The sequence below is a fragment of the Macrotis lagotis genome, chromosome 7, assembly GCF_037893015.1.
Source record: "Macrotis lagotis isolate mMagLag1 chromosome 7, bilby.v1.9.chrom.fasta, whole genome shotgun sequence".
Taxonomy (NCBI): Eukaryota; Metazoa; Chordata; class Mammalia; order Peramelemorphia; family Peramelidae; genus Macrotis; species Macrotis lagotis.
The window spans coordinates 105,600,044-105,617,765 of record NC_133664.1 but is presented as its reverse complement, the minus strand read 5'-3'; the positions used below and the strand labels follow the sequence as shown (position 1 = coordinate 105,617,765).

Here is a 17,722-nt window from a genome sequence, read left to right as displayed (position 1 = left end):
TTTATTTTTTGTCTAATGTTTGGTTAGAGGGTAGATTCAAAGAATGGAGCAAAATGTTCCTACTATTGGAATTTTGAATACCTGGAGTAACTAAGGAGACACAGAGACTGGTGGGAATGAAGGGATTAAGAGGACAGGAGAGGGCACCAAAGAGTCAAGCTAGATTAATGGCTTTCACTTGTACCAGAATCAAAGTTGGGGCCAAAGTAACAAAGAAATAATGCCCCCCAAAACAGATTTAAGTGCATTATAGAAGCAGGGAAGAAAGGAGGGGCAGAAGAGAAACAATGTTGGCAAAAAAAAAGGGAAGTCAAGAGGGAAGTCCAGATATACAGACCATGTTATAACAATGGAATAATAAGTCATACCACAGTCAGGAAGTATTAAATGGTGTATTTAAAGGATAGTTCTGATCTTTTCTCAGATTCTTTGAAGTTCTTCCTCATTGATTCTTAAATGGATACCTGATATCTGGTAGAAATTGTAAAGCTCTGATATCCCAGTTGCTTTTGACGTTGTTGTTCAGTAATTTGTCATATCTGAGTCTTGTGACTCCATTTAAAGGGTAACAAAGATAGTGTTGTTTTCTTCTCCAGGTCATTTGGAATGAGAGGAGGAAACTGAGGCAAAATGGGAATGGGGAGGGTTAAGTGACTTGCCGATATCACATAGTTAATAAGTGTCAAAGTCAGATCTGAACTCAGGAAAAAGTTTCCCATTTTCTAGGACTGAAACTAGGGATTAGTATTGATAAATTTATAAGTTCTTAGCTATAACTGACAAGAATAAAATGATTACTTGTTTATTACCAAGAATCTACACTGATACTAGAATTTTCTTAGGACCTAAGAGATTCCCCCATCAAGGACTGGAGGCAAGACAGTGGAGGAGATTACTGCTTTCAGTTAGTATTATCCTGTGCCATAACTGCCCAGAAGCAGCTATGTGAACTAAGAGAAAAGTGGGGAACACAGCACAGACATCAAGCACAAACCACGGGCATCAAAGGAAGCATGGCTTTATTAATATGGTATCAACAATCCATAATAAGAGATGGGGAGAAAGGAATGATTTAGCTGTTGGCAGCAATAGTTTCCTCTATCCAATCCACAAAGTTGCAGACCTTGGTGTAGACACCAGGCCTATTTTTCTGAGCACAGCCATAACCCCAGGAGACAATACCCTGGAGCTCTCCATTACAGGCAACAGGACCACCTGAGTCTCCCTGGAAAAGGAAGTCAATAATGAATGAGGGGGAGAAGAATGAAAAGGGACTAAAGTCAGGTCTTAGGATGAAACTTGGTATCATGGAAAGAACACCATAGCTGCCTTATAGTCCAATAGACTAGTTGGTACATAAAGTTCACCCACAATATACCCTTCCAATATTCCATTCCATTCCACCAGATCTTTAGGGTTATTTCTTAAGTGATTTGAGAGCCAAAATTCCAGTTCCCAACTTCCTGCTACTAAAGAGACCAGACTACATTTGCTCCTGATTTTTGGGTTGGTCATTGGCAATGGTTGTTAACTTTGGATTATGGATTTCTTTGGAATCCTAGTGAAAACTTTGAACACCTCAGAATAATGATTGTTGCTTACATTCAAAAGTGAAGAATGCTAAGTTTCAGTTAGAGGTAAGTAAAACTAAAGATGTAGTTTTTCTTTTTCATGTAAGTTTATGGACCTCCTAAAATCTCTATGGACTTCTTGAAGGTTAAGGAACCCAGATTAAGAATCCTCCAGACTTGGGGAGGCTAGGTGGCACAGTAGATAGAGCATTGGCCCTGGAGTCAGGAGTACCTGAGTTCAAATCTGGCCTCAGAAACTTAATAATTACCTAGCTGTGTGGCCTTGGGCAAGCCACTTAACCCCATTGCCTTACAAAAAAAAAGAATCCTGAGCAGGGATACAAGATTTTCTCTTTCTAATCACAGAGGCTTTGATGGTTCCAATAACTCTGCTCTACTACAGGTGCCTTTGACTTTCACATATATCTAGCAGATTCTTACCTGGCAGGAATCCTTGCCACCTTCAAGGAAGCCAGCACAGACCATGTTGTCAGTGATCTCTCCAGGGTAAGAGGCCCGGCATGCAGCATCAGATAGAAGAGGGGCATTCAGACACTGAAGCAGGTCAGGGTAGTTGACTGTAAAGAAAATATGGGAGTAGATAGAAAAGAAAGAGTGGGTATCAGAACAGGTCATGAGTTCTGAGAACTGGATAGGGTGAACATCTTAGTTTGGAAAAGAGACAAAAGATAGTAGCTCTTCAACTAATAAACTTCTTTATCACATTAAACTTCTTTAATGGCAGCTGACTGATATTGTCCAGTCTTATAGTTATTCATATTCTTGTTCAGGTCCTCAATTGATCTGTAAGTTCCTTGAAGGCAGGGAATATTCGTATAAGTAGAAGCTTAGAAAATATTTACTGAAAAAGTGAATGTAAATAAATGTAACTTCGGTATTAAAGAGGTCAGTCAAGAAAAATATTTCCTTTTTATCAATCAAGGTTTAAAATATATGTGCCTTTGTAAAATTATGATATTGATTTCCAAAGAGACAATCTTCTGACTGCTAAGAGGATAAGGAAGTGAGCAGAAATACCAGGAAATGGATGAATGCTAGGTTTAGTCTGTTAATCAAATTTTTCCAATGAATAGAAGGTCAGAACCATTAGAAGAGCTTTATCTCCATGAAAGATGGGTCAGGAGGTACAAATGTAAAAGCTGGAAAGCACATCAATTGCTCCTATGACCTGGAGGGAGAACTAGGTGCTCCTAGAGTCAAAAGGCTATATAAAGTTTTAAGAGGCTTCATTCATTTTACAGGTAATAAAACTGAGGCTCAGTGCCTTCATCAGCATGTCTAAGGACAAATAGGTAGGAAGCACAGGATTTGGGCAGAACCATAGGGAGAATCTTTCCAGCCATGGCGACTACTATAAAATGTACCCTGGGCAAGAATTTGAAGTGAATGAGGTACCTCTTAAGTCAGGAAACAAGGTCTTATGTGGGGTAAGACAACAGGACATAGGCTCTATAGTGGGGTGAACTTAGGACTGTTAGTACGCTATAACCCCAGAAGCCTTGGGACATTGCTAAGAGGGGTAGAAACAGAGCCAAGCAGCATCTTATCTGAGTAATAGACATTCTTTTCTAACTAATTGTTTTCACTGACAAGATGATAGTTACTTTTTTTACCTGCTAAAGGAGATCCTGTATTGTCACTACTTTCTCAGTTCCAGGACTCTGAGACAGACACAGTCCTGGTCATCTGATTTATGGGTTAAGAAGCCGAAGTAGTAAATTGTAATTCCTTAAGGATAAAGGACAAGCTACCTGTACCTCAGTTTCCTCATCTGTAATGCGAGGTGGTTGGATATGACGTCTAAGCTCTAAAGTTATTATCCTATACTCCCAGCCAAATAAAGGGACAGAGAGTCTCTCAACACTGGATCCAGAAAATCATTTCCTTTCCTTTGGGGACCTGGGATGGGTTGGGGGCAGGAGGACAGAGAAATCCTTCCTAGAATGAACTTTGAGGTTCAGCTATGGAAACTGTTCCTAACCACCTTTCAAAGGTATTGATTCATCATGTGTCTTGAGAACTAGCAGAGGACAAAGAACAGGCAGGCTACTCTCCAGAATAAGAACAACGGAGAAGCTGACCAAAGGTTAGGGGGCAGATGGGAGAGAAGGAGGATGGGACAGGCCAATGCTACTCACCGCCAGAGCTCAGAGTATTGCCCCAACCAGAGATAAGACACTCTGTTCCTGCAACAGCACAGGACTTGGGCAGGGAGATAGTGTTCACATGATCATTCAGGATGGCAGGAGTTTTCAGCTTGATCAGCATGATATCATTATCTAGGGTCCAGTAACTGTAGCCAGGGTGACGGATGACCTTTTCTGAATCAATAAACTGTTCACTTCCATCAGGGCTCTCAATGTTGTGCTCTCCAAGTCTCACTTGGATGCGACTATAAGAAGGAGAATCTTGTTCAGTGTTAGGAGTATCCCTATGGGTGTTGTCTTCCTAGACCAGAGTACCAGTTTTCCGACAATTCTGGAGGTCATAGATCATTGACCAACTCTAGAGGCTTTGGGTCAGAGCTGGGACTATAGTGTGGGGAGGCTGGAATTTTGTCAAAAGTGCCAGGATGATCAGATTGTTTTCTTTTGGGTGGGGAGGGAGAGAGGAGGAATGGAGAAACTCAAAACTTTGCAAAAGAAATAATTGCTTGGGGCAGCTAGGTGGCATAGTGGATAAAGCACTGGCCCTGGAGTCAGGAGTACCTGGGTTCAAATCCAGTCTCAAACACTTAATAATTACCTAGCTGTGTGGCCTTGGGCAAGCCACTTAACCCCATTTGCCTTGCAAAAAATCTTAAAAAAAAAGAAATAATTGGTTAAAAATTCCCATTGTATATAGTTTTAAAAAATAAATAAAATATTTAATAAAAAATAAAATATTTAATAAAAAATATCTTTGCCAAGAAAATCAACTCAATAGGTAATAATTCAATAATTTAAAAATATTTAATAAAATGAGTCAGAGCAAGGGGTGACATGTTTCTTCTCCACTCCTACTCCCCTCCCCCAGATAAGTACCGCCACTGGACTGGCCCATTCTTTCACCCAAAACTTGAGCTGTCTCTCCAACTTCCACGGTCCATCTTGCAGCCATGATATCTTTTCCCTGAGTGTGCCTTGTCACTACATCTTATACCAATTTTATTGCTGCCACCTCTGAACTTCATAATTCTTCTATCATCCTCAATAAATTTTGGACTTGACTAACATTTCTGTTCCACCTCAATTCCTGTTTTATTTAAAATTCTCATTTAAAGGAAATTTCCTATTTTCTTAAATTCTTCAACTGTCATTTCCATTTCTGCTTTCTCCATTAGACTCAGTCACAGAAGGGATTGGTCATGTAGTCATAGTGGGAACAACTTCCTTTATCCATTCCAACTCTCCTCAACTAAGCTTGCCCCAGATACCAGAATTGTCTTATTTTGAGGGGAGGAGGATAGGCTGACAGATCTAGTTAACAAAAACTTAAATCCTACTTCAAGGAAAGTATGGACAGGAATTACATTTAGTGCAGAAACTCCCATAATTCCTACTGTAATCATAAAGTTAAGTGGAAAAAAAATGCTATCTCATAAAATTGGGGAGCCATGCTTTCTCTCTGATCCCGGGGTATTTGCATACCCAGTAGTGTCCATGGGAAGAGGAGGGAAGAAAGTGGCTAGCTTGCCATACAGATTGTCCCATTTCCTTTCCTACCACTAGCCTTTCTTCCGTGTTTAAGATACTGCCCTCACACATTGCTGAGGATATCTCCTCTTCCCCTCAGATCTTGCCCAGTTTTCCCTTAACCTTCATAAGAGGCTCCATAGTTGGAGGACCCTAGAGTTGGGTTTGTTTTATTACTTACGATTGGTAGCAATGAGCAGCAGACACCACCCACTGTTCACTGATGAGAGAGCCACCACAGAAGTGGTAGCCAATATTCAGGGATGCCTGGTAAGGGACAGAAGCCTCCTGGCATGTTTCACCCCCAACAATCTTATCATCATCATCACTGGAGAAAGCAACTTCAGGCAGAAAAAGAAAGAGAAAGTGCAAGTCTTAAACCTGAGTACTGGGTGCAATTTCTATGATTTATCTTCCATAAGTTCCTTTTTAAAAAAAAATTAAATGTAACATATTTCTTCTGAGTTTGAGATTCCATGCCTCCATGGTACTAGGATGATTGCAATTATGGTCATTATTAACACTGCTAGTAATTTAATTTCACTATTTTTGATCATCCTCATCAAGCATTTAGCATTCATGAACCCTAATCACTAATTATGATATTAATCATATTTCCTAGATTTTGCTGTAGAGCAGGTATGTCTAACCATGGTTTACAGACTGCATGTAGCCCTCAAAGTACATTCATGTGGCGTTATTACATTTTATTATTATGCTCTTCGGTAATATGGATTATATTATAGTCATAAATAAAAATAAAATTCTTTATTCAACCCTTGACAAGTTTTTGTTGGGTGATAAGACCCAGAAGAACTAAAAGACTATATATCCATGCTTTAAGTATTGTGATGGTGGTACAATGTAAAGAGTTCTGGGCCTAGAATTAGGAAAAATTCTCTTCTCGAGCTCTACTCTGACCTCAGACATTAACCCTGTCCCCTCAGTTTCTTCATGTGTAAAATGAGCTGGAGAAGGAAATAGGAAAATCATTCCAGTATCTTTGCTAAGAAAACCCAAAAAGAGTCAGACATAAAAAAAAAACTCAATAACAAAAACAGCAAATTAGGATGATGAGCACAGTAGAGAGAGAAACAACTAGTCTTACATTGAATGATCAGGTCAGAATTCTCTTTTCTTTTTAAACTGTTTAACAATCAATAAACACATTAAACTTCTACTTCTATACAAAGCTATAAAAAGACAAAAATGAAATCATCCCTGCCCTCAAAGATCTTCTAGGGAGACAAAATATATTCATCTTTGTTTGAAATCATCCATCTATTCTGGACACTGATTCTATCCCTTTTTTGATAAAATTCCTATTTTTCCAATATGTGTGAAATTCTACTTTAGTTTTTTAATTGCTCTTGGTTTTCTTTGCCAGATCCAGATCATTTGAATCTTAAGGATTCTTAATAGTATTTTACATTAGATATTTTCTCCAGCTTCTAGTATAGGATCACACACAGGTTTTTGGGGTTTTTTGGTAGAAAACTAGGTCTCACCAGCATTTTCACAAAAGGAAATTTTATAGGAAGCTTTCATTCACATCCTGAATTGGTTAGATCTCTAGTGAAAGCATGACTTCAATATTAATATTTTCTCCATAATTTTCCTAAGAATTGAAAAAAGCAAGTCCCAATTGGTTGCTGATTTCCAAAGCATAGATGCTCAAATTGAAATGTAATAATAGACCTGGGTTCAATCTGACTTTAGCAAACCTATGAATTTAGAGGAAATGTTTTGTGGATGCATATGAGGCATGATTGGACATTACGTGATGAGAAGAGCATGGAGACATACAAGAAATAAATATGGGTGGGGAACAGTGAAAAGGGAAGAAACTAAATAAGTAGATAAGGGAGAAGTAGAAAGTCAGACTTGCTTGTCAATGAGAAAACTGAAGGATACAATGAGAAAAAGAAACAGGAGGTGACTGAAGAAATAATTAAGAAGGTAGGCAGAAGGGGAACTCACCAGCTGCTCCTATGAAGGCCAGGAGAAGTAGGAACTTCATGTTGACAGAGGTGTACCTGACAATGATGAATGCTCCCAGTTTTATACTTCTCTGTGTGTGTGTAGGTGGGAAGTGCACTTCCACCCCCCCTCAACAGGTACACCTGTCAATTTTCCCTTTCCCCGGATCTTGTATCAGCTTTACTATATTTACTTATTTTTAGAGATAGATGATGTAAAAATAATAAATATTTCTATAGACAGAAATGATATTTGATTTCAGTGAAAATTCCTAAGAGATGATAAAATAGAATATGCAGAATTCCTGCAAAAGATCTATTTTCTTCTTGGTTAGTATAATAATATTTGTGTTGGTTCTGGAGGTAGTAATGGTGATGGTGGAGAAGGACGATAGACTAACAGTTATTTGAAACTCTGAAAAATCTGCTGAGATAAAATTTTTCTAGCTTGTTTGAAGGGGGAACTCTGATCATGAATGAAATCATCATTAGGGGCTGTAAGAATTTTTTCTGAGTTAGCTTTCTGAAGGCACATGTTCCTCCTTTTGAAGATCCTTCTTCCTGGTCAAATCCTAAAACTTTAGGCAATGAGAACTCCAACGTTAAACAGAATTTAGAAAACGCAATCAAACCTTCTTGGGGGTTTTGACTTGCTTACTCACATTCTATTTACCTTAGGTGGGTGTCAAGCAAGAATTATCTTGATCAAAATTTTGAATTGGAGAATATTACCATTTTCATCATCACCATCATTTATATTTAGAAAAACAGAACAAAAGCAGTTAAGAAGGAATCGAAATAAAAAGATTGAGAAGGTAAAGGAGTACTTACTTAACTAGACCTAGAAAAACTACTTATCAGGACACCTAATGAACTGGTTAATTTGATTACTGAATATATGTAAATACTCTGAAAAAACATGGAGAAGACTTTCAGCAATATGGCAGAGTCGCATGTTAGAATAAAGCCCATCTTGCACAATAATGAAGACAGAATGAAGAAAATGTTTAAGGAAATTTAGAAAGGTAATAAAGACAAAAAGATAATGCCTTCTCAAAAAAGTAAAAAGAAGGAGCAGCTAAGTGGTACAGTGGATAGAGCACCAGCCCTGGAGTCAAGAGTACCTGACTTCAAATTCAACCTCAAACACTTAATAATTCCCTAGCTGTATGGCCTTGGGCAAGCCATTTAACGTCATTGCCTTGCAAAAAAAAACTAAAAAAAAAAAGTAAAAAGAATGATCAAATGTAAGCAAGTAAAAATTACAACTTAACTATTATCTATTTGTTTGTTTATTTATTTATTTTAGGTTTTTGCAAGGCAAATGGGGTTAAGTGGCTTGCCCAAGGCCATACAGCTAGGGAATTATTAAGTGTCTGAGACTGGATTTGAACCCAGGTACTCCTGACTCCAGGGCGGGTGCTTTATCCACTGTGCCACCTAGCTGCCCCAACTATTATCAATTTAAAGTACCAAAGGGAATATCCCTAAAGCGAAAAAAATAATGAATGGTCACAGTCATTCCAGAAGCAAAACTGGAATCATGCTAACATAGCAATCTATCAATATACAACAAAATAGCTAAAAAATTCTCAGGAAAGGTATTTTAGGTATTTGGAATTTATAAAGAAAAATCTGTTATGTTAAAAAAGGGAACAGTAAAAATATGGAACTGAACAGTGTCAATAGAATTATGAAAAATTTAAATGACAAATATGAAATAAAAAAGAAATAAATGTGTTCTAGCTGGAAGGCAAAACAGAAGAAAAAGTCAAATAAGTAACCAGCCAAGATCCAAGATCAACTTAATTAGAAGAATGACAATTTTACCAGTAATAATGCTGGAACTAAAGAAGAGTTCAGTGAAGTGAGTGAAGTGATTAAGATTCCCCCAAAACCAAAAGAATGAACTATGTTTCAGGAAGTTGCACAAGAATTGCTTTCTAAAAAGTTTCAAGGGTCAGGTTACCAATCAAAAGAATCTATTCGGTACTATAAAAGATGAAAGTTAGATTCAAATTTCTGAGATGGCCAACTATATTTGATGCCTTCACTTCTTTTTTTTTCTCACTCTCTTCTTAACTTTCCACAGACAGGCTTTAGACCTCATTATTCAACTGAAACTACTCTTTGTAAAGTTATCAATGATCTCTTGCCAAATTCAATGGCTGTTTTCAATACTCATCCCTCTTGATCACTCTGAAGCCTTTGACACTGCTGACTATCCTTTTCTCCTTGGAACTCTTTCCTCATTAGGTTTCTGTGCCTCTTTTTCCATCTTGGCTCTTCTCCTACCTATTTAATCAGTCTCCTTTGATACATGTCCATGTACGTCCCCCAGGGCTTTCTCCTGAACCCTTTTATTTTCTCCCTCTACAATATTTTACTTGTTTATCTCATCAGTTCTCATAGATTCACTTGACATTTATCTCTATGTCAAAAATTCTAAAATCTACTTCTCTCTGCTGACTTCTTAGCCCATATCTCCAAATGTCTATTGAACATCTTGAATTAGATGAACTAGAGATATTTTATATTCAAACAGAATTGATTATTCCCCCCCCCAAAAAAACCCACCTTTCCCTTCTTCTTGACTTTTCTATTACTTTTAAGGGTACCAACGAGTCCTATCAATTTTATCTTTATAACATCTCCCTTCTTTCTTCTAATAGTGACATTATCCTTGGACAGACCTCTATCACTCCATTCCTGGACTAATGAAAAAGCCTACTTAATCTCCCTGCTGCAAAGTCTTTCCCCAGTCCAGTCCATTCTCCACTCATTTGTTAAAGCAACCTTCTAAAGCACAGATCTGACTATGTCACTGCTCCCTCCAACTCAAAAAACTTTAGTGGCTATCACCTTCAGTATGAAAAATAAAATCCTCTGCATGACTTCCAAAGACTTTTATAACCTGCCCTGCCTCTACCTTTCCGATATTCTTATATCTTACTCCTCACTCCACTTACCCCTTACTCCATTTATCCAGTGATGTTGGACTCCTTGTTATTCTTCAACCAAGCCCCTCCATCTCCTTACTTCAGACTTTTTTTTTCTGTTTCCAAGCCTGGAACTTTTCTTTCCTCATCTCTTTCTCTCTCTCTCTCTCTCTCTCTCTCTCTCTCTCTCTCTCTCTCTCTCTCTCTCTCTCTCCAGGTTTCCCTGGTTTATTTTAATTGTTAGCTAGAAATCCAACCTTTTACAAGAAGATTTTACTAATCACCCTTAATACTAGTTCCTTCCTTTTATTAATTACCTCCAAATTATGTTGTATGTATTGTTTGTACAAAATATTTGCACATTGTCTCTCTAATCATTTGATGAGCTCCTTGAGAGAAGGGGTATTTCTGTCTTTTTTTCTATCCTCAACACTTAGTTCAGTGCCAGGGATATGGTGGGTACTTAGTAAATTTTTTTGGCTATTAACAATAATAAATTGTCAAGGAATTTAAAAACCACCTTGCAAAAGAGATGATTTTACACAAGTATAAAAGCTATCACATTGTTAATTCAAGAAATATTCACATGAATTTCATTGAGATGAGACAGAAAAAAGCTCAAAGAAAATACTATAAAAAATCATGGGCAATTGAGTTTCACTCTGACATTTATTGGTAAATAAATTAGCAATACCATCTAAAGACAAAAAATATTTAATTTTTTTTAGAATTTTCTTGAATAATTTTAATGAAAAAACTTCTTTCTACAGTCTTTGATATCAAAATCAATATAGAAGCAGAATTTAAACAGAAATTAAATTCAGAGAAATAAGATGAATTAAAAAAACTTTATAGCCTTACAAATAATGAATTACAATATTATGTAAATTCTAGAGCTATTATCCTAACTTTAGCTAAAAAGAACAAGTTGAGTCCCCAGAGAGTAGTTACTATTATCACTCAGGATCCTTTAAGTATCCCTGAGGGATCTGAAAGTTTTTTCCTCATCTAATGCTATAGTTTACAAATCCCACCATTGTGATTCCTGTCATAATTTATATTTGATATGAATGAACCAGACAATTTTTTGAAAGCTATATTTACTAAGGTGGTAAAGTAAAAAGCACTGTTTTAAATATCCTCCCCAAGCCTGTGACACATTCTCCTACAAGTACAAACTGAGTCCAGAGAAAAGTGGGTTCAGAACTTTGAGAATACCTGAGCTAATGGAATGACTTAGATCCTGAAGATTCTTTTGTTTGAGTTTCTAAAATGTTCTCTTTAAATAGTGTAATTTTTCTCCCTGCTTGTCTCTAGGTAGAACTTGAACCTGCATCCAATCTGAGATGCAGACACTGCCATTACCTGCTACTGTCCTATAGGTATTACTGCAATGCTGATAAAAAGAAAAGTTCAAATCTTCTGCCTTTTTATAATTCACAAGATTCTCTAGTCAAAAGAAGAGGATAGGAGAATAAGAGGTTCATTCTCAAGGATGTGAGTCCTGGTTCACTCATGATTGATATCTTCCTCTCAGATTTCTTAGTTTTGGAACTGAAGATGTTTTTTTCAGACCCTAGAAGGTATGACCAACTCACCCAGCCAAATGGAAGACTTTATTTCAAATCTAGAGATTTCCAGATCTAATGAATGCTCAGAGAACAAATGGGTTATGTCTACAACTGATAATTGTCTCAGGATATAAAATGAGTGGAGATAATTTGATTGATTTACTCAGTTGAACCTTTTTTTATAAAACCTTCTTCTCCAGGTTCTCAAATCTGGACTCTGAAAACTTGTGGGAATTGCAGGGAAACATGTACTTCAGTCATGAAGCACTATACAAAAAAGAAATGCAGATAAGGTATTGGTCATACACTTATTTCCTCTACAAACACACTCAAACACAAAATCATAAGTTCACACTTCTTCAAGAAAACTTTAGGTTTTTGGGTTTTTTTGCAAGGCAAATGGGGTTAAGTGGCTTGCCCAAGGCCACACAGCTAGGTAATTATTAAGTGTCTGAGACCAGATTTGAACCCACAGCTAGGTAATTATTAAGTGTCTGAGACCGGATTTGAACCCAGGTACTACTGACTCCAAGGCTGGTGCTTTATCAATTACACCACCTAGCCACCCCTCAAGAAAACTTTAAAAAGAAGTAGGGGACAAAGTTGCTAGAACACCATCCTTGGAATTAGGAGGACCTGAGTTCAAATTCAGCCTCCTGTAAGACCTTGGGCAAATCACTTAACCCCACCACCTTTCAAAAAACAAAAAAAAAAAAGAAAGAAAAAAAAGAAAACTTTCAAAAGCAGCAGACAGAACTTAAAAGTACTGGTATAGTCTCATTGGAGATTAGATACTTAAAATGTTAAGATGGACACAATTTGTAGAACTGTTGAAAAGACATTTTTACATTACCCCTCAACTTCTGTGGAAAGGCTCTAATACTCCTAATATGCTCTCTAGAAGGGAAACATATAAGAGAAGCCAAAGGTGGGTAACTCTTAAAAATCCACTGAGTCAATGGTTCTTCCTTCTCAATGGTCAATAAGATAATTGTTTTTTCCATGAACCCATATGCATGTTCAAAGTTATCAGAAATTTTCTGAGGAATCCCAATGTGGTTTTGTTTTGTTTTGTTTTGCTTTGCTTTGCTTTGCTTTGTTTTTAATGGAATAGTTATGGTCGGGTCTCCACTGCTTATGAAACATATGAAGATTATAGAAACATGCAAAAATTATAGAAAATGCAAAAGAGTTGATAGCATCATATGCATCTGACTTCTAGGAGCTAGTAGCTGGTAGCAAGGGAGATGAATAAGCTTTATTTCATCTACAAAAATAATATTCATCTATTCTTCACAGTTTTCCATATCCAGAAAGGGTATATAGTTATCTTTTAATTTTTCCCATGCTCAATCACTTTCCACAAGTGATTTCAGAAAGCTCCAAGCCATAGCTATAGTGAACACATCTCCTGGATTTATGGAGCCAGTCTGAAACCAAGAAAAGAGCATGAAGTATCATTTATTAGAGTACATGCCGTGATTTTTCATTCAGACAAGATGTTTTGTCACCTTGGTTATAATACTTGCAGTTCTGGGCTCAGAGGTTAGACACTGTTACTGTGGTGATTGATTAGCCCACCCTGACACATCACATCTGATGAGAATCTAATTTCTGGCTCTCTCTCTTTCTGTAGAATTTTCTTGACCCTCTCTATCATGTCCTTGGAACTATGAATGTTGCTAGATATTGTGTTAGAACAGATAAAATTCATGCTAAATACAGAACTAGATTATTTGATAGACTATTCAGATATACATCTAAGGACCACCAGAAACTCTCCTTATCCCCAAGATTAATGAAACATAGATTTACTTTTGACTCTCCCTTTTGAGGCACAGATTTTATTTTTCTTTCTTTCTAAGATAGGAATACATGGATTCAGAGGAATATTCCCCTCCTTTGTTACTACCCTATGACCAGGACCAAATCATTGCTCTGATAGAAATTACGTTCAACATCCCCCACTTCAATACATGTAACCCCAACACAACATGAACCCCTCTTCTCTGCAGATCACAAAGGCTGATAAGGCAGGTGACTTTTGTTCAACATGCCTTTCCATTAAAACTTCTCACAAATCACAACATGGTCCCCTTTTCATCTCTCTACAATATCCCTTGTATGAGCTACCTGAGGATTCTATGTGAAAATAAAAGACAAGGTTTCAACAAAAGGTTAGAGCGGAAGGAACTTCAAGGTCACGATTTTGCAAAAACAACAGCAGTTCTATTTCCCATGGACAACAGCAGTTCTATTTCACATGAACAGCAGTAATAACTCTGTTGAAAGAGGGTTAAAGACATATTTGTTTATAAGTATATGTCCTTGGCAAGTTAAAAGTTATGACATTTAGAACTGCCTACATTTTCCTCATGGCTGTAACCTAAAGTGATGTTCTTATTCCTGTCTCCTTCCCACATAAATTCCACAAAGAACCCAATATAATGATCCATTTCAGATATTAGGACATAAACAAATAAACCAAAATTACCCATTCCTCCTTATAGGGAATTTGCTTAATTATAACTTATTAATATGTTTTAATATTAATTAATTAATAAGAATATGGTGAGAGCACATGACCATCTGGCCCCTTCATTCTGGTTTAGTTCATGATACAATCCAGGTGAGGACTAGTCAAGAGCTTTTCAGTTCTGTCAGGACCTAAATATAAAACTTCATCCTAGTTTAACTTAATAGCCCTTGAATATTAAGACTTTTTATTTTCTAATTAGGAGTTAACAAAGTACATTCACATGTTTTTAGAAATTCATTTATTTAAAGTAAACAGACCTGATTGTAAGCATTTCAAACATCTAATTATGAGTAAGTTAGATAAAGAAAGAGTTCCATATATATATGTACGTTTAAGGGATGGGAATTCAAAGAAGCCTGGATGGATTTAAATGAACTGATGCTGAGCAAAATGAGCAAGAATCAGAAGAACATTGTACACGTAATAGCAACATAGGGTTGATGATCAATGTTAATGAACTTGCTCATTTCATCAGTGCAACAATCAGGGACAATTTTAGAGTATCTGTGATGCAGAATATCATATGTATCCAGAGAAAGATTGTAGAGTTTAAACAAAGACCAAACTATTACCTTTAATTTTTTTCAAAAAAGTTATCTTATTATGTAATTTTCCTATCTTTTATTTTATTTTTTCCTTTAGGATATGATTTTTCTCTCAACATATTCAATTTTTTTTTGCAAGGCAATGGGGTTTAGTGGCTTTCCCAAGGCCACACAGGTAGGTAATTATTATGTGTCTGAGGTTGGATTTGAATTCAGGTCCTCCTGACTCCAGGGCCAGTGCTCTATCCACTATGCCACCTAGCCTCCCCAACACATTCAATTTTGATCATTGGAAACAATGTAAAGACTATCAGACTGGCTTCTGTGGAAGTAGGGGGGGGGGAGGGAAGTGAGATTAGAGGAAAAATTGTAAAATTCAATAAAAAAATAATAATAATGAAAGAGTTCCATAGAAGTTGAGGAAATTTCTCTGGTTTTTAATGATTATGCCTTTGGATTTCATGAGTCATTGGTTATCTCTGTCTATATATCCCCACTGAGGTATCTTTCAATTATATCATACCTTTTTTAAATTTATTTTTATTTATATACTTTACTTTGATGCAAAATATACTTCCCAGCAAACAACCAAACTCCTCCACAAAAGGCAATAGCCCACAATTTCTTGATTGTTAACAGAATAAGGAAGCATCACGACTTTTCTGATACAAGTACTTATATAAACAACTTCAAAACTATTCTAAGGACTCCTAACACTATCCTAAATAAAGACTTAGGAAATCTACAGAAGACAACAGTAGAATAATGTTTGGTGAACCCAGGAATCATTCCTACCAAGAGTCCAAAAGTGTTTTCCAGTTCATATACTAATTTTTCAGTATCATTCATCATCAACCTCAATGTTTATTGATGACTGATGGGACTGTGCAAAAGGTCTATAGGGAGTTGGCAATATTATCCAGGAAGAATAGATGTTTCTGATAGGTCATCTCACCAGAGAAGGGCAACTGGGACCTTTTCAGCTTGTTTGAAAAACAAGACTTTGAAAATGAAGGAGTGGCAATGCAGAGACAGATAGACAGGCAGAGAGATAGACTGAAAGATTAATAGAGAGTCATACATACATATACACATTCTGAATTTTCTTATCTGTTTAAATAATGGCTCAGTGGAAAGAATGACAGGTGTGAAATCAGAAAAATTCAAACTTCAAACACTAGCTGTGAGATCCTGGGCAAGTCATTAAACCCTATTAGCCTTCGTTTCTTCATCTGTATGTAAAATGAACTTGAGAAGGAAACAGCAAACCATTAAAGTATCTCTGCCAAGAAAACCCCAAATTGAGTCACAAGGAGTCAGACACAACTGGGATCACATTTCAACAACAGATAGTTTAACTTATTAACAAAATGTGACACGTCTGGAGGTAGAGACAATTTTATTTTTGTCTTTGGACTCCCTGTACTTAGGATAATGTCTTCCATTTCAAAGTCACTTAATAAGTACTTAAGTCTAGTCAATTGAAAGAAATCAAATTAAATCAAATCCAGTCATTGCAGAAAGCTCCAGGATTGGAGACATTTGGTGCTGAAAGTTTCCTTCTCCTTATGGGAGTCATTTTACCAGCAACTTTAACCAGCAATACATCAAAAACCATTTTCTATAAACCTAGATTTCCTTCCATCACTTCATGATGTTTTGATTATCCAGATCATAACTATCTTTTATTTTGTTCATATACATTTTCTATCTATCACCGAAGCTGTCCATCCATTTGCTTCTTCTTTCCCAACCCATTCTTTGCTGACCTTTTAGTAGAGATCTGTCTTCTTTAAGCAAACAGGGCAGGACAAATCTTGTCCCACTTCAATAGGCAATATCTAAACTTTAGAACCAGTCATTAAAACATTAAGAAGCGAGGTGGTATAATGGAGAAATCTCTGGACTTGGAGTGAAAACCATCTGAGTTTGAACCCTGTTTTAGACAATTATTAGGTATGGAACCTGAGACAAACCATTTAACTAATCTGTGCTTCAGTTTTATCTTCTGTAAAATGAAGAGAGTGAACTCAGTGACCACCAAAATTCCTACCATCTCTAATTCTATGATCTTTTAACTTCAGGGTATAACAGAAGCAAAGCAGTTCAATTAGATTAGTGAGAAGCATGGCGTTATCAGTAAGAGCAGGCACATTTCACAGAAACTGAGCTAATCTCAATCCTCACCCTTTAGGGTGGAGTCTGATCTTTCCCCTCATTCCCCCACCACTCCCTCCTGTTAGAGAGGAAAGCAATACATCCCCTGGTTTATCATAAACATTTTACCTTCCAACATTGTGGAAGTAGAGTTTGCTCAAAGCACTTCCTAGGAAAACTGGTAACCAGTAAGTGATGTGGGTTGAGTTAATTCCTTAATTTGTTGATCCCTGGAACTCTGGGGTTCAATTTGATCATTTTCAAAACATATTGGGGTGGTATATAAGAAACTCTATCTCCTAACTAGCCAAAGCTTGAATCACCTACCTAATCTATCTACATAAAGAAGAGTGGGAAATACTCAAAGTAATACCAGATTAGTCATGGTAGCTGATACTTGAGGAAGCATGAAACCCCAGGAAATCCCCTCAGATTTCCCTACTCTGTTTTCATAATGTACACTGATTCTGTACATTCTAGTATCCTGTCCCACCCATACTCTTCAAGTCAAACCCTCTAACTATGGAATCCATATACTATTTACTCTTTTCTCAATTTGAGGAATATTTCACTAAAGTGTATGTTGGGAAACTTCATAGAAATTGCAGGACTAGATTCAAATCAAACACTTTCTAAATAAGTAAGAGGAAAGTGTAATCATAATCTCTCTTTTCTGGATATTAGTCTTCAATTAATCCAATTCACAATGACATATATGGCTGTTGC

At 36.7% G+C, this 17,722-nt stretch overlaps 1 protein-coding gene across 1 annotated transcript; it reads right to left on the bottom strand.

Annotated features, from left to right (window-relative positions):
- Window positions 1–1,000: 1,000 nt before the first annotated feature.
- On the bottom strand, window positions 1,001–7,286 carry LOC141493781 (anionic trypsin-like). Its single transcript, XM_074195114.1, has 5 exons — window positions 7,247–7,286; window positions 5,448–5,607; window positions 3,731–3,984; window positions 2,013–2,149; window positions 1,001–1,225 (listed from the first exon to the last, which is right to left on the bottom strand). The coding sequence occupies exons 1-5, from the start codon at window positions 7,284–7,286 to the stop codon at window positions 1,073–1,075; spliced, it is 744 nt and encodes a 247-aa protein (XP_074051215.1). The 3' UTR covers window positions 1,001–1,072.
- Between the last annotated feature and the right edge of the window lie 10,436 nt (window positions 7,287–17,722).